The sequence below is a fragment of the Eriocheir sinensis genome, chromosome 48 (genome assembly GCF_024679095.1).
Source record: "Eriocheir sinensis breed Jianghai 21 chromosome 48, ASM2467909v1, whole genome shotgun sequence".
In the NCBI taxonomy this organism is placed as follows: Eukaryota; Metazoa; Arthropoda; class Malacostraca; order Decapoda; family Varunidae; genus Eriocheir; species Eriocheir sinensis.
Window position 1 is genome coordinate 3,745,239 of NC_066556.1, and position 25,858 is coordinate 3,771,096.

The following is a 25,858-nucleotide window of genomic DNA, read 5'->3' on the forward strand; positions in this document are numbered from 1 at the left end:
TCCTCCTCCTCCTCTTCCTCTTCCTCTAGTTTTATTTCCTCAGTTTTCTATCTTCTCGTTTTCTTTCTCCTCTTCCCCCTTTTCCTCTTCGTCCTTATGTTCCTCCTCTTGTTCCTGTATTTTCCTTTTTTTTTCCTTTTTCCTTCCTCCTTCCCCTCCTCGTCTTTCATTCTCTGTTTTCTATCTTCTCGTTTTCTTTCTCTTCTTTCTCCTTATCCTGTTCATGGTCATGTTCCTGCTCCTCCTTTTATTCCTGTCTAGTCCATTCTTTCCTTCCTCCTCTTCCTCTTCCTCCTCTTTCTCCTCCTTTTCATCCTTCCTGTCAGTCTCGTATGTTCCATTTTCCTGTTTCTCATCCTACTTTACCTTCTCTTCTTTCTCCTTTTTGTCTTTATGCTCCTCTTTCTCTTCTCTACCCCTTTCTCCTCCTCTTCTTCCTCTTACTATGGTCTCTCAATGTTCTAACTTTTCCTCATCTAACTTTTTCCTTTTCCATCACTTCTGAACGACGTCATATCCCCCCTCCTCCTCCTCTTCCTCCTATTTCCCTCCCTCATCATCATCAGCATTCATCATTTACACTCCTAAATAATTCGACTTCAATAATTATTCACCAGTATTAAAAATTAACCCCGATGAATAACCGCCGTGATGAATAATAACGAATAAGCCTCATGCTGCATATCCCACCCCGGCCGTTCATCCGCTCCCGTGACCCCGTTCGTGTATCGATGGTCCTGATAAACTGAGATAGGAGAGCATGTTTGTGGACCCTCAAAATAGACGGTAATGTAAGAGGGAATGGCGTAGGGAGGGAGTGAATATCCGAGGGTGTGGGTGTGCGGATATTTGGATAGGTGAAGATAAGGGTGTCATTGGCAGGGTATTGAAGGGTGTAGGGTGTGTTTGTCCGAGGGTGTGGGTGTGGATTGCTTGATAGGGTGAGGATTAGGGTGTCGTTTGGTAGGGTTAGAAGGGTGTAGGGAGTGGGTGTCCGAGGGTGAGTGTATAGCTAGGTAGGATGAGGATAAAAGTATGATTGGCAGGGTATTGGATTGTAGGGTGTATCTTTGAGGGTGTGGATAGCTGAATAGGGTGAGGATAATTGTGACACTGAAGGAAGGAAGGCCGTCGGGTGTGTTTAAGGGTATGAATAGCTAGATAGGGTGAGAATAAGAGTTTCATTGTCTCTTTTTATCACAGCAAAGGAAACAGCTCCAGCGAAATAAATAAATAATAAAAAAAAGCCTGCTAAACTCTGGTCCTGTAAAGAAGTAAAAAAGTTGAAGGCGTTCGGCTGAAAATGAGGGAGTTTTAGGACGGAGTGGGGGTAGATAGGGTGGAAAGCAGGTTGAAGTGGGGGTATACATATAGGATGGCAGGCCAGTGTAGGGAGTAATGTGCTGTAATGCGGTGGGAGCAGGTGTGTGGCGGTAAGAGGCAGTGGGGCATTACCGGAATAGAGTTGATATGGTAATGGTTTTGGGGTGAAAGACAGGTATGGTGGAGTAATATGACGGATTTGGCTTGGAAGTAGAATGTTAGGGAGAGTGTTCATAAGGAGGGAGTAAAGGGATGTAAAAGTGGAAAGTGTATTAAGATAACCGATGTGGAGTATTAAGGAGCGGGAGTGGGTCTAGGGTGGGTGGGTGTGGGGTGGGGTGGTCTTAGAGGATTTGATAAGCTTGAATGCACGGGAAGGCTGTTAATTGGCGCCGGCTGGTGTGATGCTTGGCACGGCGGGGCGCGGCTGGCACGGCTCGGGGTGACGGACGCGGCCGAGGGTAGTTAGGGGACTTAGCGCCGCATGTGACGAGCTGAAAGGCCGAGTTGCCGGGGCTTTGAGGCACTGAACGGAGGGTCGAGTAGGGCTGTTTAAGGGGCTCCGGATTGGTTGTGGGCTTGCATGAGCGTGGGGTGAGTCAGCTGTGTGGCGTCAGCAAGCGGGGTGCAGCAACAGCAAGAAGGAAGGATGGAGTCTAGGAGGCAGGTGAGGCAGGTGTCTATATATGCTCCACAGGTGACACATCAGCACCTGCCGTGAGCCGACAACGTAATATGACGGACGTTTCCCGGTGGAGGCTGTCTGTCGCGCGGTGAATGTTTTCCTGGAAGGAAGAAGACGGGAGGGGAGGGGGGGCGGGTCCTGTCAAGGCCGAGTGTGTGTGACCCAGAGAGGATGGCTGCTGGCCGAGGAGGCAGCGGGCCGCGCACGGCACAGTCTGCTGCTCGCCTTGGCGCGGGAAGGTAGTGTTGACGGGAGGCTGCCGCCCGCCGCCCGCTGAACCCACACCCACGTCGCTCAGCCGTGGCGGGGTGGCCTGTGACGCCTGTGGCGTGGGCGGTGAGGGCGTCGAGTGCAGTGGCGGTGGCGGCGGGACTGGCATTGTTTACGTGACGAGATAACGTGTTGACGCGTGGCCCGTGAACCATGGGGGGGTGAGGCGTCTCGTGGCACTGGTCCGGCCTCGGCTGGCCCTGCTGAGGGGGGAGGGGGCCCGGTGCCCCACCTGCTGCCCACCGTTACCTAGTGGCCGTGCTTGCCAAGGGAGAAATCGAGTGTGTGTGTTTGTGTGTGTGTGTGTGTGTGTGCTACTTGAAGATTAATTTGGTGAACTCAAGCACCCAGTGAGAGGTCTGGAGGGGGAAGAAGGGGGGGGAGGGGGCCGGGGCAGGGGCAGCGGCGGGGCAAGAGGGGCTGCCAGTGCAGGGAGGCAGCCCCGGCTTATCAAATGGTGCGGCTCCCTGGTGCCACGTGCCTGCAGGGCTTTTCCAGGAAGTGGGGCAGGGGGAGGGGGTTGTGAGGACAGAGCAAGACCCCAGGCCGCCCCGACGCCCCGGAGTGTTGCCCCAGTGCCTCAGGACGTGCCCCGAGGGAGTGTGTTTAGTGCCGGGGAGTTGGGCGCGGCGGGAGTGACGGGCGAGGCGTGGGGGCGTGGCTGCTGGCGTGGGAAGAGGGGACGGAAGGAAAGGGGACGGCGGGAGGATGAGGGAAGGAGGAAGGGAAACAAAGGATCTCCCGGTAGTCGTTGTAAAGGATTCCTTCCCTGCTGGGGGTCCTATTCACACACACACACACACACACACACACACACACACACACACACACACACACACAGACTTTTGTAACCTTCCCTCGTTTATCCAGCTGCACCTTTTTTCACCTGACTGATATTCACTTTAATTATCAAAGGTAAAGTTGCTCAATTCAGGCGCGTTTCCCTCCCGCGTCCTTGTTGTTTCCGTCGCCAGCGTTGGAAGAATTCGAGTTTCGTTTTATGGGACACTGAACTGTTGTGGTGACTGTGTGTTCACCTGTGTCATGTGTTTAATTAGTTTCTTCCACCACCTGTGTTACCCAATACCAACAGAACGTGAGTGTGAGTGCTTGCTGAGAGAGAGAGAGAGAGAGAGAGAGAGAGAGAGAGAGAGAGAGAGAGAGAGAGAGTTTGCTTTTACACTTTATAAACTAATGTAAACGTCTGTGCCTTTTCTTCGCTTCCTACATGCAATCAACACACACACACACACACACACACACTCTTTCTGGGATTTTTCCCGGGAACTTAATACTGCCAAGGAAGTTAAAAGTTAATTAAATCATGTGAACAACTTTAACCTATGTGTGAACAAAATATTAACCAAAGTTCACATTTGCCAAACACTCTCACACTTTCGCTTCCAGGAGCTCGACTTTCGGTTACATGCTCCGTTTATGACTGTTTTCCCTTTTAGGTGAACGAACACTTGCTAAATATATAGTGAGTGCCTTTTCTTTAACTTAACTGACTGTGATGGAGGTGGGGAGTTTAAATGGTTGGACGTGCGGACAGGTGGATGAAAATGTGAATATATGGATTGGTATGAAGTAGGTGGGGATTTTAGATAAGTGGAATTGTGGATAGGTGGATGAAAATGTGAATGTATGGAGTGGTATAAAGTAGACAGGGATTTTAGATAAGTGGAATTGTGGATAGGTGGATGGAAGTGTGAATATATGGATTGGCATGAAGCAAGTGGGGAGTTTAGGTAGGTGGAAGTGTGGATAGGTGGATGAAAGTGTGAATATATGGATTGGTATAAAGTAGGTGGGGATTTTAGATAAGTGGAATTGTGGATAGGTGAGTGGAAGAGGTATGATAATGTGGACAGACATATAGGAGATAGGTTAAAGTAAAGATAAGTGAATAAAAGTATGAGCAGGTAGATAAGTTTTAATTAGTATTGATAGGTGATTTAATTGGATAGGAGAGAGTCTAGGTGGGTCCTTGGTGCACTGATTGGATGGGGATACATGAGTGAATAGAGGAATGGGTACGGTATAAGTGGATAGAGGATTGATTAGTAAGTGGGTTGATGGGTTGAGTAAAAGTGTGCGTATTCATGAGTAATTGAGTACAGGGAGAGTAGATGGGTATGAAAGTAGAAGTGTAGGTGGGGGGATATATAATTAGGTAAAAAGTAAGAGTGGGCAGGTAAGGTTGTAAAAGTGTGGGTAGGAGTGACAAGACAGGTAAAGGTGTAATTATGTTTAAGTGGAAGGCTAGATTCATGAACTAATGGGTTGACAGTGGGATGGAGATGTGGGTAGGTAGGTTGGCAGAGCTGTGGGTCTGCATAATTCCAGTTTGAGGATAGGGGAATGGATAGCTTAGTAAAGGCATGGGTAGGTGGGTAGCTTGGTGAAGTGATGAATATGTAGATTGGAAGAGCTTTGGGTTGCGTGAGTTAAGGATAGGGTAGTGGATAGCTGAGTAAGAACATTGGTAGGCGGGTAGGTAAAGTAGTAAAGGCATGGGTAGGTGGGTAGGGACATGGGTAGGCTGGTGAAACTGATGATATATGTCGGTTGGGGAGAGCTTTGGGTGGACGTGAGTTAAGATAGTGGTGGGATAGCTGAGAGAGAACATTTGGCGGGGGGGTAGGTAGTAGTAAAGGGATGGGTAGGTGGGTAGGGACATGGGTAGGAGAATAGGTGGATAGATGGGCAGGGCTGGCGTCAGAGGCCCCGGCGGTCACACACACTCACGCCGCCTCCTTGGCTGACAAATGAGCGGCCCTCACGCCTTCCCCTTCCCTCCCTTCCCCTCCCTTCCTCTCCTTTCCTTTACCTTCCCCTCCTCCCCTCTCTCCCTCCATATACCCATTTGGAAGAGGTTGAGAGGAGGAGGAAGGAGAGTGAAGAGGGAGAAAACGACGAGATGAAGAAATAGAGAAGGTAGAAGGAGGAGGTGGAAGGGATAGTATGGAGGAAAAGGGGAAGGGAAGAGAGAGAAATGAAGGGAAAGAAAAGGAAAGAGGAGGCAGGTTTTGTTTTTGTGGTTAAATTGGGCGTGGGAAATCAATTATACCGTCTTGTTTCCATCGCGTGTGTGTGTGTGTGTGTGTGTGTGTGTGTGTGTGTGTGTGTGTGTGTGTGTGTGTGTGTGTGTGTCGGTTAACCTGTGTCTGCCTACCTCCCTGTTTACCTGTCCAGCTTTGTTTACCTGTCTGCCTCACCGCCCCGCTATTCACAGGGCGTACAATAACCCTTCCCGCGGGCCTTCACCTTAGTCGTCCCTCATAATAACTCTCACTAAGCTTGGCAAGGAATGGGGGAGGGAGAGAGCGAGGGAGGGAGTGGTTTGAATACTTGGCAGGAGTGACTCAGAGAAAGTGAGTGAGTGAGGGCGTGAGTAAATGCGACACACACACACACACACACACACACACACACACACACACACACACACACACACACACACACACACACACTCTGTCTGTCTGCCTGCATCTTTCTGTCTGTGTATGTCTGCGTGCTTGTGTCAATCCATCTATATATATGTCTCTCTCTCTCTCTCTCTCTCTCTCTCTCTCTCTCTCTCTCTCTCTCTCTCCCTCCCGCTACTATTTTGCACCAGACACACACAGCACAACCCAAGACGTTCCTTTGTGTGTGAGCCAAAGTGATTTTTTCCCTCTCTCACACCCTCTCCCTTCCTCTCTCTCCCTCTCTCCTTCCCTCCCCCACTCACTCACTCTCACTCCTTCCTCAATCCACGGCGTGACATCCCCTCTCACTCCCACTCACCCCCACTCTCACCAATAAGCATCCTCCTCCTCTTCCTCTTCTCTCGTACCCAGTGCCCATGTGAATTGGTTATTTTTGCACGTAAGCCACGACCGCCACTTCACGCCAGCTCTATTCTTCCTAGTGAGTCGCCATGCAGACAGCCGAGTATTGATCACGAAGAGGACAGGGGAGGAGGAGGAGGAGGGGGGTGACGATCATTGCCCCAAGTTGGTAAGGTTAAGGCGGTCGTGGTGTGGGAAGATTTTAGAAGATGCTGATGTTGTGCTGGTGGTGGTAGTTGGGAGATGCTGGGAGATGAGGGATGCTGTGTGTGTGTGTGTGTGTGTGTGTGTGTGTGAGTGTGAGTGTAGTGAGGTTCTTGTTACACCCTTTTATGGACGACTGGGAACAGGTAGTGGTGGTAGTAATAGTAGTAGTGGTAGTAGTAAAAATATCATTGGTGGATACGTTTGCAAGCATTGTTATTGGTAGTGGTAGTGTTGGTGATCCCAATGGTGTAGTTACGACCAGGATATCAGTGCAAGTTAGTGGTCGCAGTGATAGCGGGGACGGTAGTGGCAGTGCTTCCAGGGGCTAGCGGCAGGTGGTTTAGAAAGGCGTGTTAGCGGCGGGCGGTTAGTGGGCCTCCTAATCAGGTTTTGCTGGCCTAGAATCAACCTTTATCTCCTGTATGCGGATGCTGGCGTAATCATAGAAGAGAGAGAGAGAGAGAGAGAGAGAGAGAGAGAGAGAGAGAGAGAGAGAGAATGGACATAAAGATAGGCATAGACAGACAGACTAATAAAAAGAGGGTGTCGCAACTTTTTACATTCCTCAGGCCATAGTGGCAGGAGGAGGAGGAGGAGGTGGAGGAAGAGGAGGAGGAGGAGGAGGAGGTATATTGGCATCATGAGAATCTTACCTGTGCTTAAGTCTTTTATCTTGTCACTTACCTGTTACCCTGCTACCTGTTTTCTCTCTCTCTCTCTATCTATCTATCTATCTATGTGTTGTCTAAATTTCTACCTCTTTCTATATGTTTTTGTTTATCCGCTTTTTCGTAACCGCTTTCTCTTTCTATCTATCTATCTATGCATCTATCCATCATTCTGTCTATCTATCTTTGTTTATCTATACATACTCATTTATTTGTTGTGTCTGTCCACTCTTTCGTCACCTCGTTGCTCATTTCGCTAATCACAACCTGCGTCTTAATCACCCCTCGTTTTCTGTTTGGTTCAGTTCGTCTTTTTATGCCGGTAATTGTAATGCTAATGAGCCCCGCGTCCCGTTTTCTTTACTCCTCGCGTCGGCTTCTGCTTTTCGTGATTTATCGACTTCCTCTGATGCGAAGTTTTCCGCTGCCTGTAATTATACGCGATCTAAAATTTCATCAGGTCATTCTATCTGTTTTTACCTGGGCGTCGAGGGGTGCGTTACCTGGCGGGGCTTAATGAGACTACGATAATTTTAGTGCTTAAGTATTTTTTTATAGACTGCAAGATGTTTCGTATGCTAGTAGTTTTATTAAAGATCGTATACATTTTAATACTGCTTTTCAGTTATAGATTTTTTAATACTTTATGGTTTCTTTTATCATATTGTTTACCATCACTTTAATTCAGTATTTCCTTATTGATCGTTCACAATTTTTTGCGTTTCCCTTATCAGTTTTCCATCCGTTTATGTTAAGTGGGTGTTTTATGTGTCTAGAAGCACTTTATGTGATCGCTTTATCAATTTTTCCTCCCATATTTCAATTAACTGTTTGCTATATTAATTGTATAACGCTTTCTTTATACGTAATCAATATATTCCGTCACAAACATTAAATTTCAAATGCATAGTTTGCTTTCTTGATGCCTAAATACCTTTTGTTATTTTTGCTTCACTACATATGTAATTTGTTTTGCGAATATTTGAAAGCTTTATACGTTGACTTTATCATATTACACGTCGATTTTATATATTCATCAATGTCCGCCTTATAGTTTGTAAAATACTTTGTTCATTAACTTTATTTACTTTCTCCATCTATACTTTCATCAATACTTTGCTGTACAGACCGGGAAATGCCTTGTACGCCACCTGTATATATTTTTCTGGTTAATTTTAGTTTTCTTGGTTCCTGGCTTGGCTTTCTCCCTCCTCGCCATGTGCTCCCACCTGCACTGTACCTGTTGCAGACCACCTGGCGCTAGCCCCCTAAGCCTCCTCTTCCCTCGGCCAGCCCTCCTGCTAATCCCACCGGCCCTGCTTACCTGCCTACCTGCTTGCTTGTCTGCTTGTCTGCTTATCTTTTCTTCTTCTTCTTCTTCCTTTTTATATACTTCCCCTCTGGATATTTGTTTTCCTTTCTCAGTTTCCATGAATACATATCAGTTTCGATTCCTCTCCTCTCCTTTCCTTTCCTTTCCTTTCCTTTCCTCTCTCCTTTCCACTCCTCTCCCTTCTTCTTTCCTTTCCTCTTCTGGTCTGTTCTGTCCTTACCTGTCCTCTCCTGTCCTTTCCTTTATACCCTCTCTTCTCCCTTTCCTCTCATCCTTGTCTCTCCTCTTATCTCTCCTCTCCTCTCTTCTCTCCTCTTCTAAACTCTCCCTCATCTCCTCTCATCCTCCGGCTCCTCCTGTTCCTCATCCTCCTCTTATCCTGTGATTGAAAACGCCCCGCTAGACTGAGATTAGCTCCAAAAACCCTCCTCATCGACGCTTTCATTAATTAAGTTTCAGGACGGAAGTTATCTGGCAGAGAGATAATATTTGTTTTATTTTTTCCTCTTTTTCTGATGAGGGAAATTACCTAGAGTGTCACGTGTGTTCCTTTCCTTTTCCTTCCTTTTCCTTAACTTCCTTGATTTAGGCGAAGTTTGTGTTAGATTGCAACGCCTCCCTCCCCATCCTCACTTTCTCTCTCCCCTCTCTAATTCCCCCTCCTTCATGCAGATCGGGAAGGGAAGGGAAGGGGAAGGGATGTGAGGAAAGGATTGGAAACGATGATTTAGCTTTCCCATCCTTTCAAGAGAGGGAGAGAAAGGAGGGTGAAGGGAGGAAAGAAGAGAATGGAGGATATGTGAAGGATGGAAGAGAAACTGACGGAAGGAGGGTGGAGGGAAGAATGTAGAGAAAGGAGGGTGGAGGGAGGAAGAGATAAAGGAGGGTGGAGCAAGAAGGGAGAGACAGAAGGAAGGGGAGATGCGGGAAGAGAGAGAAAATAGGGTGGAGGAAGGGATGGAAAGAGGGCGGAGGAAGGAAGATAAAGGAGTGTGGAGGGAGAAAGGCAGAGAAAGGAAAATGGAAAGAGGAAGCCAGAGAAAGACAAAACGGAGGACGAGAGAGAAAGGAAGGAAGGAAGGAAGGAAGAGAAAATGGAGTGGAGAAATGAAGTGAGGGAAAGGAAAAACGGAGGAAGAGAAAGAAAGGAAGGAAAGAAAGGAGCGAAAAGGGAGTGAAGACAGGAAGAGAGATAACTGAAGGAATGGAGGAGGGACAAGCAAGGTATAGGCATGTTAATGGGAGAGAAAGGAGGGAAGGGAGGGGAATGGAGATCAGGCAGTGATGGAGAGAGAGAGAGAGAGGTATGGGAGAGGACGAGCAGGAATGGGCATGAGAGAGAGGGAAGTGAGGGGAATGAGATCGTTGAGGGTGTGAGAGGAATGGGAACGAGGATTGAGTGGGAGGGGAGTGAATATTGAAAGGGAGAGAGAGGGAGAGGAATGTGGACTGGGAGAAAGGGAGGAATGTGTTTGAAGGGAGAGGAGAAGAGAGAGAGAGAGAGAGAGAGAGAGAGAGATGTATTGAAAGAGAGAAATAAAAGTTAGAGAAAGAGGAATACAGACAGATAGAAGAGTTGACACTTAATTGGTCGTTAGATATAGTAGCAAAAAGAAGAAAAAAAAGAGAGAGAAAGAGAGAGAGACAGGATTAAAGAGGAGAAGAAAAGAATACCTGAGTAGTGGGATAGATATAATTAATTACTTCCACTTTCCAGGTAAACCAACAAAGATAAAAAAAAAAAGATAGTGGCTATTGCAGGTGTGGTGTTGAAAAAGTAAAACGGTAATGATTGATATAATAGCGTTCCTGGAGGTGGAGTTTTTACCTTTGATGAGCTCCGTTTCTCAGGTAACAGGATGCGTTGGAGGTGGAGGCGGAGGTGGGGTGGGGTGGGGGGGTGGGTGGGGGGAATGAGGAGACGAGGAGGGTGGTGGGGTCGAAGCATTATTATTATTATTATTATTGTTATTTATATTTATTTTTTGATGACCAGAGAGAAATCTAATAGGAAGCGCATGGCGAAAGGTTTGATTTTTTGCTCTACAATTTTTATTATATATAATTTTTTATATAAGAATACGAAGAAATAATCACGGGAAAAAAACAATGGCGCTTTCTTTTTCAACATTGCTTTTACAGTTATATACGTAGAGAGAGAGAGAGAGAGAGAGAGAGAGAGAGAGAGAGAGAGAGAGAGAGAGAGAGAGAGAGAGAGAGAGAGAGAGAGAGAGAGAGAGAGAGAGACCAAATGAAAATAATTGTATAGAAAACAGCCATATCTTTTCAATTATTTATTTTACTACTGTTTATTACAAATTTTGAATGCAGGAAAAGAGAGAGAGAAAAAAAAAAACGAATCAAAATAAAACCAATGACGAAAGTTTTTAATAATTTCTGGGACTTTCATGACTTATTTTATTATTATTATTTCTATTCTTTTCACTTTTATTTTGGGTGTCAGAAAAAAAAGAGCAAGAACCACAGGGGGGAAGGAGGGGGGGAAGGGGATAATGGCCGGGGTGGCAGTTTCGTTCATGGATTTGTAGTTCATTAAGACTCTGAAGGGGACGGCGGAGGCGGGGCAGGTAACGAGTGGCGGCCGTCCTGTGTACCTGTAATAGGCGGCCGGTAATTAGATGCAGGTGTGGGGAGAGAGAGAGAGAGAGAGAGAGAGAGAGAGAGAGAGAGAGAGAGAGAGAGAGAGAGAGAGAGGATAACTGAGGAAGAAAATACTGAGTGACTGAATTAGAGAGAAAAAAGGGAAATTGGAGGGAAATGACGGATGAGAGAGAGAGAGAGAGAGAGAGAGAGAGAATCTCTCTCTCTCTCTCTCTCTCCTTCCGTAACTCCATTTTACTGCTAAGAAAGTTTTATATCGTCCATTTTTATCACCTAAACTCGTCTTCGTTCTTTTTTTTCTTTTTTTTTCTTTTTCTTCGTAACTTTCCTTTCCTCGCAATCTTTCGCTTCGTGAGATTCAAAGTCTTTCTCCTACCCTTAAAATATATCTCGCACCCTCGTACTGTATCTCTCTCTCTCTCTCTCTCTCTCTCTCTCTCTCTCTCATCTATTCTTCTTCCCCTCAATCTTCCCTCGTTTCCTCCATCTTCTCTTCCCTTCTCCGTTTAACAATCACCCAATATTTCCCTTCGTTATCCTCTTCCCCTTCTTCCTCTTCCCCTTCTTCCTCTTCCTCTTCTCCCTGCGTGACTTGAAAGGTCTTAGTGTTTTCCTCCTTTCTCTCCCTCCTCTCTCCATCACTCTCATTCCTTTCCTGCCTCTCAAGCTTCTCTTTTCTGTACCTCCTCCTCCTCCTCCTCCTCAATTCCTCTTTCTCTCCCTCACGTTCCACCATTATTTCACCCCCTTTCTTCTCCCTCTTCTCTCACTCTTTGCCTCGTTTGCCTCCTCGTTCACGATTCCTTCCTTCTATCCGTTTCCTCCATATTTTATCTCCAACTCTCCCTGTGTTTTATTTTAACTTCTTTTTTATTTTTTTCCTCATTTTTATTTTCCTTTGCCTCCCTGTCCACGTTTTCTGATATTCCTCCTTCCTTCCTTTCATTTTCCTCCATGTTTTGTTTACAACTTATTCTGTCTCTTTTTTTCTTTTCGTTTCCCTTGTAATTCCTCCTTTATTTTTCTTTCCAGTTCTTCCGCTATGCATGATTTTTCTCCTCTCCTCGGTGTCTGTCTTTCCTTGTGTCTTTTAAGCTTATTTTCTTTCTTTATATTTATCTTTTACAACTTCTTTTTCATTCCAATTCCTCTGCGGTTCCTTTTATCTTCCGCTGTTCTTCCGTTCCTATTTATAACCATCCAATTTGCGTTTTCTTTCTTTTCCCCTCATTCAACTGCGCATTTCTCTATATTTATCCCACCAATACGAGTTCCCTTACACCTTTTCTTCTCTCTCTCTTCTATCTCATATCTCCTTACCTCACAATCTCATTTTAATATATCAGCCCAGCATAATCTTCTTTTTCATTCCTCTTTTAAATCCCTCACATTTTTCCTCCCAGTCTTTCCGCTTTACCTTCACTCATCTTTTATCTCCCTTTCAATTGCTCTCTTTCCATTTTCCTTCTTCTTCCTCTGCCGTGCGTCATGTTCCCTCTTCTTCCTCTTCTCCCTTTCTCTCCTCTCCCGCTTCTTCGTTCCTTCGTTCTTTCATCCTCCTTGGCCTTGACCTCTGTTCTTCCTCTTCTTCCTCTCTTTCCTCCTTATCCTCTCTCCTTCCTCCTACTCTTCTTTTTCCTCCATTCCTATTTCCTTCTTCGTAATACTTTCCTCCATTTCTCTTTCCTTCCTCTTATTCCTCCTAATCCTCTTTCACTTTCTCCTTCCTCGTACTCCTTTCTTTCCTCCATCTCTCTGTTTTTCCTCTTATTCCTCTTTCTCCTCCAATCCTGTCCTCCTTATTCCTTTTTATTTTCATTTTCTCTCCTTTCCCTTATTCCTCTTATTCCTTCCTTTCCTCTATCCCTCTGTCCTTCCTCTTATTCTTCTCCTTCCTCCTATTCTTCTCTGACTCCTCCAGCCATGCCCTCCCTCGTCTTCCTTTCTTTCCCTCCTTCCCTCCGCGAGTAAAGCCATTGCCAAGTTGTATCTTTTCACTACTACGGGGAAACGCAACTTTTACAATTGTGCCAAACTTTCCCGTCACCTCAGCAATGTTTCCTTTCCAGCAATAAGATAATAATGACATAAGATCACAGGAACGCCAGGTTAAGTTTCCTTCCACCTCCCTCAAGAGACTCATAAAGGAGGGATCGTCACATTAACAAGACAACTGTGACGTCCGGAGAACCATCAGAGGAACTTACGAGGAAAAAGATACACTGACCAATGCTGAAACCTGGAATATAATAGACGTTGCTGATGCTAGGAAGGAACGTAAAGCCAATTGAACTGAGTGGGAAATCCAAGTGACATCGAGTTATGAAGCAAATTGAGAAAAATAAAAGTGAAGCAAAACGTATGAATTCTTGGAAGACTGAAAGTGTAGGAAAATAAAGACCCTCATTTCGTCATTCAGAGAAGACACGTATGAAGAATTAAATAAAGTAGAAGACAAGGATACAGAGAAGGCTAAGAGAGTGAATCATACAGTACCAGGAAAGAAAGACCCTTGGTGCGATATTCAGTGAGAAGCAAAGTTGCGTGTCTGCATTTGACCCGCCCACGTGATCCTGTGCCCTGCTGTCCTCGTGAGTCAGCAGGGCGTGGCGGGGCACCTTCCGGACGACACCCGGTGATCCTGGTGAACACGAGGAGTTGGAGTTACCGGCCTGCTGGTGACCCCCGGCATGTTGCACTGCACTACCTTGGTGAGTGTTTTTATCTCAGCCGATGTGCCTTATATGTGTGTTTAGAGTGGGGATATTTTTTACTCCGCGTTAAATAAAACAAACGGAGTAAACAAAATAATGCCAGCAATCAGATAATTTTAAATAGTGTGATCAAATTTAATTCTAGAGATGTCTTGATGGATTTTCTCTTGATGGAATGGTAAGAGAAAATACAGCAGAAGGAAGACTGTTGCAGAGTATACTTATGCAAGGGGTGAAACAGTTTAAGCCTTAAATAGCAGAAGAAAAAAACATTAGAAGGAAGACTGTCCTTAAGTTTACTAACGGAAGCGATGAAACATTTTAGATCATAGAAAGGAGAAAATACAGCAGAAGGAAGACTGTTGCAGAGTATACTTACGCAAAGGATGAAACAGTTTAAGTCTTAGAAAGTAGAAGAAAAAAACATTAGAAGGAAGCCTGTTCTAGCGTTTACTAATGGAAGGGATGAAACAGTTTAAATCATAGAAAGGAGAAAATACACCAGAAGGAAGACATTTTCAGAGTTTACCAGTGCAAGGGAGGAGTCGCGTATCTGTCCTGGCTTATAATGGTACCGTGCACATCGTTTTACCTCTGCGTGGGATAAAGACAGACATCAGGTTCAGCTTGTTTAATCTTCCCTGTTTTGCTGCTCTCCCAGATTGGCCGGTTTTTGCATCACACCACCACCCGGCATTAAGTCAACTGCTTGCTGTGTGTGTGTGGGATCAGGACAGAGGAAGCCTTGCATTAGTTATAAATAGAGTTGACGTTTGGTTGTGGATGGCAGGTATGAGCTCACCGGCGTTTATGCATTAATTATGGGGTATACAGGTACGTGACGTGTGCAGGCAGATAGATGGAGGCAGGTGTAGGTGGCATGGCAGACCTCGCTTGGCATACACCTGGCTGGCGTTACCTTGGTGAGAGAGAGAGAGAGAGAGAGAGAGACACGCACTCTTCTTGCCGTCTCAGTCATTTCCTGCATGTGATTGTCTCGTGCGGGGAACAACAGACAGACACAAACACACGGACAAACACAGACACACTCCCGCCGGGCTGATGGAGGGATGTCGTCTAATTGTGTCCTGCGTGACGCGGCGCGGGAGCCACATTTAGCCCTTCTCTCATTAGGGAAGTTGTGGTCGATGTTATTTTGTTTTCTGAGGTTTATTACTTGTGTCTCAGCAGTCGAGGTTGGAGTTAAAACGAGATAGAGAGATAGATAGAGATAAATATAGACAATAAGACATAAGTAATAGTATAGAGTTGGATATACAGAGATTGGTATATAGAGGAAAAGGAGGCGAAAGAAATGGATTAGTAAAAGGAAAATGAGAAAAAAAGGACAATGAGAAGGAAAACGAGAAAGTGCAGAAAAAAATGAGATAAGAAACGAAGAGGAGAATGAAGGAGAGCTAGATAGATAGAGATAGATAGATGATAACAGATGGAAAAATAGTTAAAAAGAGGTAGAAGGATAGCAATAAAGAGGTAGAAAGATAGTTAGAGGTAGAAGGATTAATATATAGAGGTAGAATGATAATAGAAAAAGAGATAGAGAGAATATGATATAGTTAGAGGGAATGTTTTTTTTTTGTGTATGTATTTAACGGGTAGAAAGATAGTTAGAAATAGGTAGAAGGGTATATGTAGAAAGATTGATATACAGAGATAGAAACATATCTAGTAAGAGGGAGATAGATAGAATAAGATAAATATATAGAGATAATGTTGTTGTTGTTTTTGTGTGTGTATTTAATTCGTTCCATGGCAAAGGTTAAATTTTTTTTCTTTACTCTGCGTTTTTATTTTGATTGCAATATCGATTTTTTTTTGTGTGTGTGCGTGTGTCGCCTGTTTCTGTTTCCTTTCCCCCTTTGACCTTCTTCCTCTCCTCTTTTTCTTCCTTGTCTTCGTCTCCGGTATCTTTGTCTTCTCCCTTTCCTCCTCTTCCTCCTTTTTCATTCTCCTCTTCGTTTCTCATCTCTTCTTATCTTTTTATGTTCTTTTCTGTGTTCTTATTCTCCTTCTTTCTCATCTTCCTCCTCATTGTCTTCTTTTTCCTCATTTTCCTCTTTCTAATCCATTTCTTTCTCCTTTTATTCTTATTCGCCCGTTTCCACCTTTTTATTTCCCTTTGCCCATCCCTTTCTCTTCTTGGCTTACCTCTTCTTCATTTTCCTTTTCTTCATTTTCCTATCATTTTCCTCTTTGTCCTTCATCACTCTCCTTTTCCTCCTCGTCCTTGTGCTTGTCTTCACCTCCTTCAGCTCCGTCTTCCTTTCCCTTTTCCTTCCCCCCTCCTCCTCCTCCTCCTCCTCCTCCTCCTCTTTCTGGGTCACAACAGCCCCAGGTGAGGTTGGTCCGGCGGTCAACAGGTAATTAGAAGGGAAACAAGACAGTCCTTCGTGGGTCAGTCCTTGTTTGTCTGTATTATTATTATTATTATTATTATTATTATTATTATTATTATTATTATTATTATTATTATTATTATTATTATTATTATTATTATTATTAGTGTTAAGTCTGGTCATAACGTTGCCAGGGTCTTTTTTTTTCCCTTCTCCTTTTTTTTCCTGCTCACGTTTCATGCTTTCTCGTTTGTTATCTTGTTAATCTAATACGTGTTCTTTTTATTCTTTTTTTTTCCTCTTTATTCGTTGTTGCTTTTGTTCCTATTCCGTGCATCATCGTCTTTTTGTTCGTAGTTCATTTAGTGTTGTCATCCTTCTTTCTCTTCATTCGTTTTCTTTTATCTTCCCTGTTCTTCCCTTCCTTTCCTTTCCCTTCACTTCCCTTCCCCTTCCCTTCCCTTCCCTTTCCTTCCCTTCCATATCCAACGCTTTCCTTCCCTTTTTCTCCATTCCTCCTTTCCTTTCTCTTTCCTTCCTTCCCCTTCCCTTCCCTTCCCTTCCATTTTCAGCGCTTTCCTTCCCTTTCTTTCCATTCCTCCTTTTCCCATTCATCCCTTCTCTTTCTATCTTATCCCTTCCCTCACACCTTTTCTTTTTTGCATTATTATTATTTCCACACCATTCACACCAATTCCCTTTTATCCCTTTTTCTTCTATTTGTCTTTTTCTTGTTTCCTTTTGTTTGTATCCCTTCCTTTTCCTTCCCTTTCCTCTCTTTATCATGTTTTGTCTTCCCTTCTCCTTACTTCCTTTGCCTTTCCTTCTTTTCGCTTTCACTTCCTCTCCCATCCCTTTAGCTTTATATTTTGTCTTCCCTTCTGTTCCCTTGCCTTCCCTTCCCATTTTCCCTCCATTTTCCATCATCCCTTATCTTCACGCCTCTTCCCTTCCCTTTCCTCCCGTCCCCGCCCCCCGCCCTTCGTCATGGCCCTCGGCGGGTATGGTAATAGCGGCGGTTATGGTGTGTCGACCTCCAGACCCCACCAGGCCAGGCAGCCAAGGGAAGGGGATGGGCCTCAAGGGTAGCGTAGGACCTGGGGCCACCGCTGTTTGTTGTCGGGTCCAGTGTGTTGGGGAAGGAGGTAATGTTAGGTTAGGTTAGGTTAGGGTTGTTGGGTCATCTGTTATTTGTTTTGTTGGTAAGCCTCTCACTGCTCTCACGATTGCTTTTTTTTTATTTTTTTTATTTTATTTTACGTCAATGGAAACAGCTTAAAGGCATAACACAGAAAAAAATAAAACCCACCAAGCGTTGCTCCAGTCAAAAGAGTAAAGAATAAAAGGCCATAAAAGACTACTACGTTTACTACTACTACTATTACTACTACTACTACTACTACTACTACTACTACTACTACTACTACTTCTACTACTACTACTACTACTACTTCTACTTCTACTACTACTACTACTACCACCATTACCTGTTGTTGCTTACCTTGTCACTGTTGCCGTGTTGACGGGAGGGAGTTAAAGGGTTTTTCCGGTATGTGTTTGTCCCTTAAAGAGGATGTTAGAGTGTAGAGCTATCGGCTTGCACTGCTTGCGTGTGTGAGAGAGAGAGAGAGAGAGAGAGAGAGAGAGAGAGAGAGAGAGAGGGAGAGGGAGAGAGAGACGCACTAGGGCCGAACACGGTACGAAAAATGAACAGCGATTAATTATAAGAGGGAGAAGTTCGGGGAAAAGAGACATAGAGGGAGCCACTTGCTGTCCATATCCTTCAAACATATATTAATAAAAACTAAATATATATACCACTAAAAAAAAAAAACATATTGGAGCTAAAAAAAATATATATATATATGCTAGCCTCTTCATATCCACATCAGGAGAGAAAAAAGAAGGTTAAAGGATGAGAAATGAGATACAGGCCATCACTCACTTCACCTAAACTCTACATGTGTTACCAGACAAGCGTAATTAATATAGGGAAACAGAAATCACGACGCACCACTTAAACTCCACGTCAAGGTAGAGAATGAAAAAGCAAGAGTAAGGGAAATGAGGAAGGAAAGGGGGAGGGCGATATGCAGGTGGAAAGTGGAAAGATTGAAGTTAAAGGGAAAGGAAAATCACACCTGCCACTCAGCTTCCACATCAGGATAGGGAAAGAAAATGTCATGGGATGAAAATGAGGAAGAAGTTGATGGCGATATGCTGGTAAAAAAAATGGGATGGTTAGTAACGAGTGGAGTTGTAAGGAAACAAAACAAAAAAAAATAACGCCTGCTAATAAATCTACATCAGGTTAGGAAAGGAAAAAAAAATAAAGAAGAAGAAATGAAAAAGAATTAAGTGAAGGGGATATACAGGTAGAAAGTGGCAGGGTTTGTAAATACTAATGGTGAGAGAAAACAAAAAATATCTGCCACTCAATTTCCACGTCAAGATAGAGAAAGAAAAAGGAAAGGAAAGAAAGCGAAGACGAAGAAAAGAACAATATGCAGGTAGAAAGCTGGAGGGATACTAAGGATTGAGGTTAAAGAGAAACACACAGAAAATACATGCCACTCGATCTCCATATCAGGACAAGGAAGGAAAACGCAGACGAAGGGAAGAGAGGAGGAAGGAGAAGACGAGACGATATGCAGGTAAAAACTGGCACAGGTATTAAAGATTGTGGCTGAAGGGAAAAGGAAAAAAAATATCACCTGCCACTCAATATCCACATCAGGACAAGGAGGGAAAAGGCAGAGGAAGGGAAGTGTGGAGGAAGGAGAAGACGAGAATGATATGCAGGTGGAAAGTGAAAAGGGAAGAAACGAAAGCAAGGATAGAAGGAAGTTAGAGAGGAACGAAGGAAGGACGGAAGGCTGAAGAGAAAGGAAAAAAAATCATCTTCCACTCAATTTCCACATCAGAATAAGGAGAGAAAAAGCAGAAGTGATGAAGGAGAAGGCGAGAACGATGTGCTAGTAGAAAGTGCCAGTTAGAAAATGTTGAGGCTGAAGGGACAAAAAATAAATAAATAAACATCTGCCGCTCAATTTCTACAACAGGATAGGCTAGGAAAAAGTAAAGGTATGGAAATGAAGAAGAAGAAGAAGAAGAAGAAGGCGAGAACGATATGCAGGTACAGAAGGTGGCAGAGACAGTATATATTGAAGTTGAAGTGTGAAAAAAAAAAATTGCCAATATCTGCTCGTCAGGATATTGGAGGAAAAAGTTAGAGGGAGGGAAATAAAGAAAAAAAGTCGAAGGAGATATGCAGGTAGAAAGTGTCAGAGATTTTGAATATTGAGACTAAATGGACCCCAAAAAAGTAATCCATTATTTTCACGTTAGGATAGGGGGAAAAAAACAGAGGAAGGAAAAAGAAGAAAAAAGGAGTCGAGGGTAATGTGCATGTAGAAAGTGGCAGCGGTAGCAAGATCGAGGCTGCGGATGCTACGTGCTGGCGAGGCTTAATGAGTCGCGCGGACAGGTAGACCATGCTCTCCCACCTGTTATGGAGGTGAGAGCAGGGGCGGGTATACTGCGTTTCCCTTTCTTTGCTGTTGTTGTTGTTTCTCGACTGACTTTCTGCACTGTTGTCTTACTTCGTTTTCTTTTACCATGCTGACTCTGTTCTGTTAGTCTTTTGTTTTTATTTCTTTTCGTTTTCGTTTTTCTCGTTTTTTTTTTTATTCTTCTTTTCTCTTTTTTTCTCTTTTTTATTTTTTGCTTCTCTTTCTTTCCTCAGATATATATTTTTTTCTGTCGTTTTCTTTCTTTTCTTTTCAGTTTTCTATTTTATTTATCTATACCGTACCTCTCTTATTTCTGTCTATCTGTCCGTCTTTTTCTTCTTTTTTCCGTTCTTCCTTTCTTCCTTTAGATTCTTGCTCCTTTTCTATTTTTTGTTTATCTCTGTCTATCTATCTATCTATCTATTTGTTTATCTATTTCTGTCTATTTTTCTTTTTCTTTTCGTTTCCTCCCATCAGTTAGGGTCACGGCCATGCTAATTTCGACCTTGCGTTGACCATAATGAACTCAACCCTTCCACTCTCTCCTCTCCCCCTCCCTCTCTCCCTTACCCATTCTAAGAGGCATATGTTACCTGCCTCTCACCTCTCCCTTGGCCTATATACCTCCTCTCCCTTCCCTCCTTCCTTCCCTCCTTCCGTCTCTTCTTCTTCCTTCTTCGTGGTTATTAATATTTAGGTTACCTCCCTTTTGAGCCTTCTCCTCCTCTTCTTTTGCTTTCCTTCCTTCGTCTTCTTTTCAACGTATCTTGCTTGTTCCTTCTTATCTTCTCTTTCCTTTCCTTTCAAATCTCTCCTTCTGTTTACTTATCCACGTCTCACCGCTCGCCAATATTTACTTTTCTTTCTTCCTTTCCTCGTTCCTCTCTAACTTCCTTCTTTCCTTCCTTCTTTCCTCTCTAACTTCCTTCTTTCCTTGCTTTCGCTTCTTCCCTTTTGACTTCTTCACTTCTTTTCTTCCTTCCTTCCTTCCTTCCTTCCTTCCTTCTTTATATGCTTGCTTCCTTCTTTCCTTGTTTGCTTCCTTCCTTCCTTCCTTCCTTCCTTCTTTATATGCTTGCTTCCTTCTTTCCTTCCTTCCTTCCTTCCTTCCTTCCTTCCTTCCTTCCTTCTTTATATGCTTGCCTCCTTCCTCCCTTGTTTGCTTCCTTCCTTCTATTTTTTTCTCTCCACACTTCACGCTCCTCCTCCTCCTCCTCCTCCTCCTCCTTTTTTCTTCCTGCCTTCCGCTCCGCCTCCACAGCTCTCGACATCCTTTTTTCCTTCCTACCTTCCTCCTCTTTACTCCTCCTCCTCCTCCTCCTCCTCCTCGTGAAAGAAAAGACCCTCTCTACGCGTGCTTTGACTCCCTTCGTGGTTGTTTGCTGTGCGGTGAATGGTGTGTGTGTGTGTGTGTGTGTGTGTGTGTGTGTGTGTGTCATGCTGTCGAAGAAGGTGATGGACAGAGTGAAATAAAAATAAATAAAACAGTAAATCAACAGGAAAGGGAGGCTGGACGTGACACACACACACACACACACACACACACACACACACACACACACACACACACACACACACACACGCGTCTTCGTCCTTGTACATCATCAGCTTGACATCTGAACCTCTTAAACTAGCCTTCCCCTGCTCACGTACACACCTCCTCCTCCTCCTCCTCCTCCTATGTGTATTTTCCCACACTCGCATCCTCCTCCCTTCTGCCCCCCTCTGTGAGATGCTGGTTGTGGTGGTGGTGATGATGATGGTGATGCTGGTGGTGACAGTAGTGTTAGTGATAATGGGAGTTGGTTCGTAAGTGAGTGGTCTGGTTTTGGTAGTAGTGGTGGTGGTGGTGGTGATTCTATTTTAGGTGGTTGCTGTTGGTGATGAGTGGTAGTGATGATGGTGGTAGTGGTGGTGGTAGTTGTACGGTGGTGATGGTGGTGGTTGGGAGTGCTGTGTGATGTGGCAGTGGGAATTTTGATGGTTGTGACTGTAGCTGACTGGGCGTGGTGGTAGTAGTAGTAGTAGTAGTTGTTGTAGTAGTAGTTGTAGCTAATGTGAACTAATAACAGTGACGGCAAGGTTTGGTATGATGATTGAGGAGGAGGAGGAGGAGCGTGAAGATGATGATGAAAGAAGATGAGGAGGAAGTGTTTCATCAATTTTACGCCGCCGGGCAACAAATGGAGGCAGGAAAAAAATAATAATGAAACGGAAGGGGAAAAATATAAGTAGCTCGAATCATTAAGTGTACAATGGATACTTTTTTTCTATTTCATTCTTTTATCTATATATTTTTTTTTGCTGTGTTTGTTTTAATTCTAGAAAACACAAATAAACATGATGCTTGAAAAGTATCGATAGTAATAATATATAATAGTTGTGAATCGCTTGCTCTGTTTTTCGTTTATTTTTTTCTTTCCACTCAGTTTTATTAATTTCTTTTTTCGGTATTTCAAGTAGTGAACAAAACTACACAATCACGCTTCACTTCCTCTTCCTGGTAACAGTTTTACGCTGATTGTTTCCCCGTGCTTTCATTACCAGCGTGAGTGCTTCTGATCAGGCAGACCGCGGTAAGAAGTGCTCGCTAAAACACTACTTTCTCTTCGAAACAATACACCGCCACAGGTTAGGTTTTATTCTTCTTTTCCTACCCACTGGCAAATAAAGAGATTAGACAGAGAAAGTAAAGTTAGCTTGTATACAGAAAACAGATATAAAAGGTGATTAGGTTTATGTAGACTTTCATCTTTAATATTACTCAGGCTCCTATTCAGTATTTTCCTCTACACACACTCACACACGCAGAAAAGACTAAGAAAGGTGACAGTGTAAAGTTGACTAGTATAAAGAAAACGAAGATAAAAGGTGATTAGATTTATAGACTTTCATCTTTAATATTTCTCATCTTCCCATTCATTCTTTTCCTGTACACACACTCACACACTAAAAAGACAAAGGTTGGTGACGAAGATAAAAAGGTGACTAAAACTGTACAGACTTTCGTATTTATACAACTTTCTTTCATAAACAATAACCAAAAAAAAAGGACAAGAGAGATGACAAGGTAAAGTTAGCTTGTACACAGAAAACAAAGATAAAAAGTGACTAAATCTCTACACTACTGGCTTTCATCTTTAATATAACTCAGCTTCGTATTTATTCTTTCCTCTCACAAACAAACAAACACCTCATCCTAGGTCACGGCGATCACTCGTATACACAGGTCACCACGCAACCCATCCTTCCCGTTACCTGTCGCCGGGTTGCCCCTGCGTCGCCTCACCCGCAGGAGCCTCACAAAAACACCCGCGCGGCATCCGTTCCCACGCGGCGCCAGTGAGCAGCATCAGCCTTCCTCCTCCTCGTGGCAGCGTCTTCCCAGCCTCACCTCAAGGGCTAACAGCTGAATAGGTCTTTTATCTGGATAGTGAATTGATTTGGCCGCACCTTCCATCTGTTTATTGTCACCTGATTAAGACATATCTGATTAGTACATAAGTTTTCTTCACTTCTAATGGCTCACCTGTTTTGATGTTACCTGATTGCCCTATACCTCGCTGATGAATTTGTTTGCTCTTCTCCCAGTTTCATTAGTTTTGTTGGCACCTGATCAAGTATTTTACCTGGTTATATGATTTATTTGCCTACCTCCTCTTTGGTTCACCTGTTTTGTGTACACCTGATGTCTCATACCTGTAAAGTGAACTATTTTTCCACCTCTTCGTAGCCTCACCTGTTTTGTTTACACCTGATTGTCTCATACCTGTAAAGTGAACTATTATCCCACCTCTTCGTAGCCTCACCTGTTTTGTTTCCACCTGATTGTCTCATACCTGTAAAGTGAACTATTTTCCCACCTCTTCGTAGCCTCACCTGTTTTGTTTACACCTGATTGTCTCATACCTGTAAAGTGAACTATTTTCCCACCTCTTCGTAGCCTCACCTGTTTTGTTTCCACCTGATTGTCTCATACCTGTAAAGTGAACTATTTTCCCACCTCCTCGTAGCCTCACCTGTTTTGTTTGTGTATCATTATGCACTGAAGTATACCTAGTTATTTAATCTCTTAACTCACCTTTACCTGTGCTGTTCGTTTCCAGTTCAGTTCAGTTCACGGTCGGGAGTTTCGCCTTTGTAACGGCACTTGTTTTGGGATCTGATACCTGGGTAGTGGATCCATCTGCCCGACTTTCTCCTAACCACATCCAGTGCTGTTGGTGTATCTCATTTATTCTTAAAGTACCTGTTATTGAATCTGAACTCAATATTAATTTCGCTGTCTAGTCTCTCCTCTTGCACTGACAGCTGATATTTGGCCTGATATTTATGTTCTCATCCTTTACTCAACCTCTTCTTGTTCTAGTCATTATATTGGTACTTGTTTAAGCGTTTTATATGTGTAAAGGTGGAAGGCGGTGCTGCATCTCTATTCCAGTATCTATATTTTCATTTGTTTTATTGTTTATTTTCCTGTTTGTTCCCTGTCTCTTTCGGTGCGTGACGGTTAGATCTGTTAGCGTGTTGGTGGATCCTCTACTCTCACTGCGGCACAACTTTTGCTATCGCCGTGGTAGCATATGGGGCTTGGCGCTTATAAGGGCGTGAGGGCGGGGCACGCTTTGACGAGACGGCAGATTGGGTTCTGTCGGCGCCTAGGCTCTGACTCACTCGCTCACTCATTTACTCACACGCTTATTCATTCACGCACTCAGTTGATCAGGTGCTCGCATTCATTCATTCACTCGTTCACCCACCCACTCACACACTCATTCATCCAGTATTTTATTTTCAGTCAGTCAGCCAGTCACTCGCTCACCCACTCTTAAACATACACGTACCCCCCCCCCCCACACACACACACACACACACTCGCCCACTTGCACACTCAGGCATAAACTGACAACCTAATCCCAATTCTTCCCAAGTCAATACTATAATTTTCTTCACACCTACGAATCACGCGCCTGTAAAAACTACGTGACATGGATTTTTGAAGAGCAATCAGATCTGGAGGTGAAATTAGGATACAAAAAAGGCTTTCTCTCTCACACGCTCTAGCACATAATCTACAATGTAATCACAATCCTCCCTTACTCCTTACAGTCCATTTCTTTACACTTGGCTATAGTACGTGATGTGTATTCCTGAAGAGCAAGCAGATCTGAAGGTAAAATTAGGATATAAAAGTCTTTCTCTGTCACACGCACTCACACGTAATATACAACGATTTCACAGTCCTTCCTTCCTCCTTACAATCCTTTACACTTGGCTATAGTATATGTGATTTGCATTCCTGAAGAGCAAATAGATCTGAAGGTAAAATTAGGATATAAAAGTCTTTCTCTGTCACACGCACTCACACATAATATACAACGATTTCACAGTCCTTTCTTCCTCCTTACAATCCTTTACACTTGGCTATGGTACGTGATGTGCATTCTAGAGGAGCATGCAAATCTCAAGGTAACGTTAGGTAATCTAGGTAAAGGTTAAGTGTTTGAAGTGGACTCGAATCGTTGTGGAAGTTTGGCAACGTGTGGAAGGGAGGCGTAGGGGCGTATAGCGTGCGTTAGTGGGTGGGTGGTGCCTTATAGAGTGGGCATGAAGGTGGGTGGTGGAGGGCGTGGGCGTGGCAGGGTGGAAAGGTCCCTGCCGCCACCTTGTCCCCGCCCTGTCCCTCCCATTCTTCATGCCCACCCTCTTCCACCCTACCCTCTTCCACCCTACCCCACCCTTGCCCTTACGTCTTGATCTACCTTCTCTACCTCTCCACTCACCCCTGTCCCCCCCAATCTTCATACCCACACTCCTCCACCCTACCCTGTTTCACCGTGCCCTTACGTCTTGCTCTACCTTCTCTACCTCTCCACTCAGCCCTGTCCCCCCCACCCACCCCCCAATCTTCATACCTACCCTATTCCACCTTACCCCGTTTCACCGTTTCCTCCCATCTTGCCCTCTTCCACCTTTTCCTTCCACCTTACTTTCCCAGATTGTCCTATTCCCACTCTTTCCTCCCATTAACCTCACCTTCCCGGCATGGCTAATCCCTTCCACCATTCCCTCCCATCCACTCAAATCTTACGCTTCCTACCCACTCCCTTCTTTCTGCCCTTTCCCATCTCCCTCCTACCCTCTCCCATATCTCCCAAACTCATCCACTGTATCTTCCACCCAGCCTAATCCCATTCCACGTATCCACGCCGCCTAATGCCACCCACTTTACCCTCCCGCCTCCCGCAATCTTACTGACCTCCCCCCTCCCACCTGCCCTCTCCCACGCCCTCCTCCCCACTTCCCCTCCTCCCCTGCTTGCCCCGCCTCA

The 25,858-nt window shown here is 44.3% G+C and overlaps 1 protein-coding gene across 1 annotated transcript in view; it reads left to right on the plus strand.

The window, feature by feature from the left end:
* The first annotated feature begins 2,087 nt into the window (after positions 1-2,087).
* LOC126981473 (protein split ends-like) overlaps positions 2,088-25,858 on the plus strand; it is a 293,763-nt gene continuing 269,992 nt past the window's right edge. The window contains exons 1-2 of the mRNA XM_050832543.1: positions 2,088-2,247; positions 13,014-13,655. Coding sequence (XP_050688500.1) covers positions 13,635-13,655 — 21 coding nt within the window. The 5' untranslated portion in view covers positions 2,088-2,247; positions 13,014-13,634. The remainder of the gene's footprint in view (positions 2,248-13,013; positions 13,656-25,858) is intronic.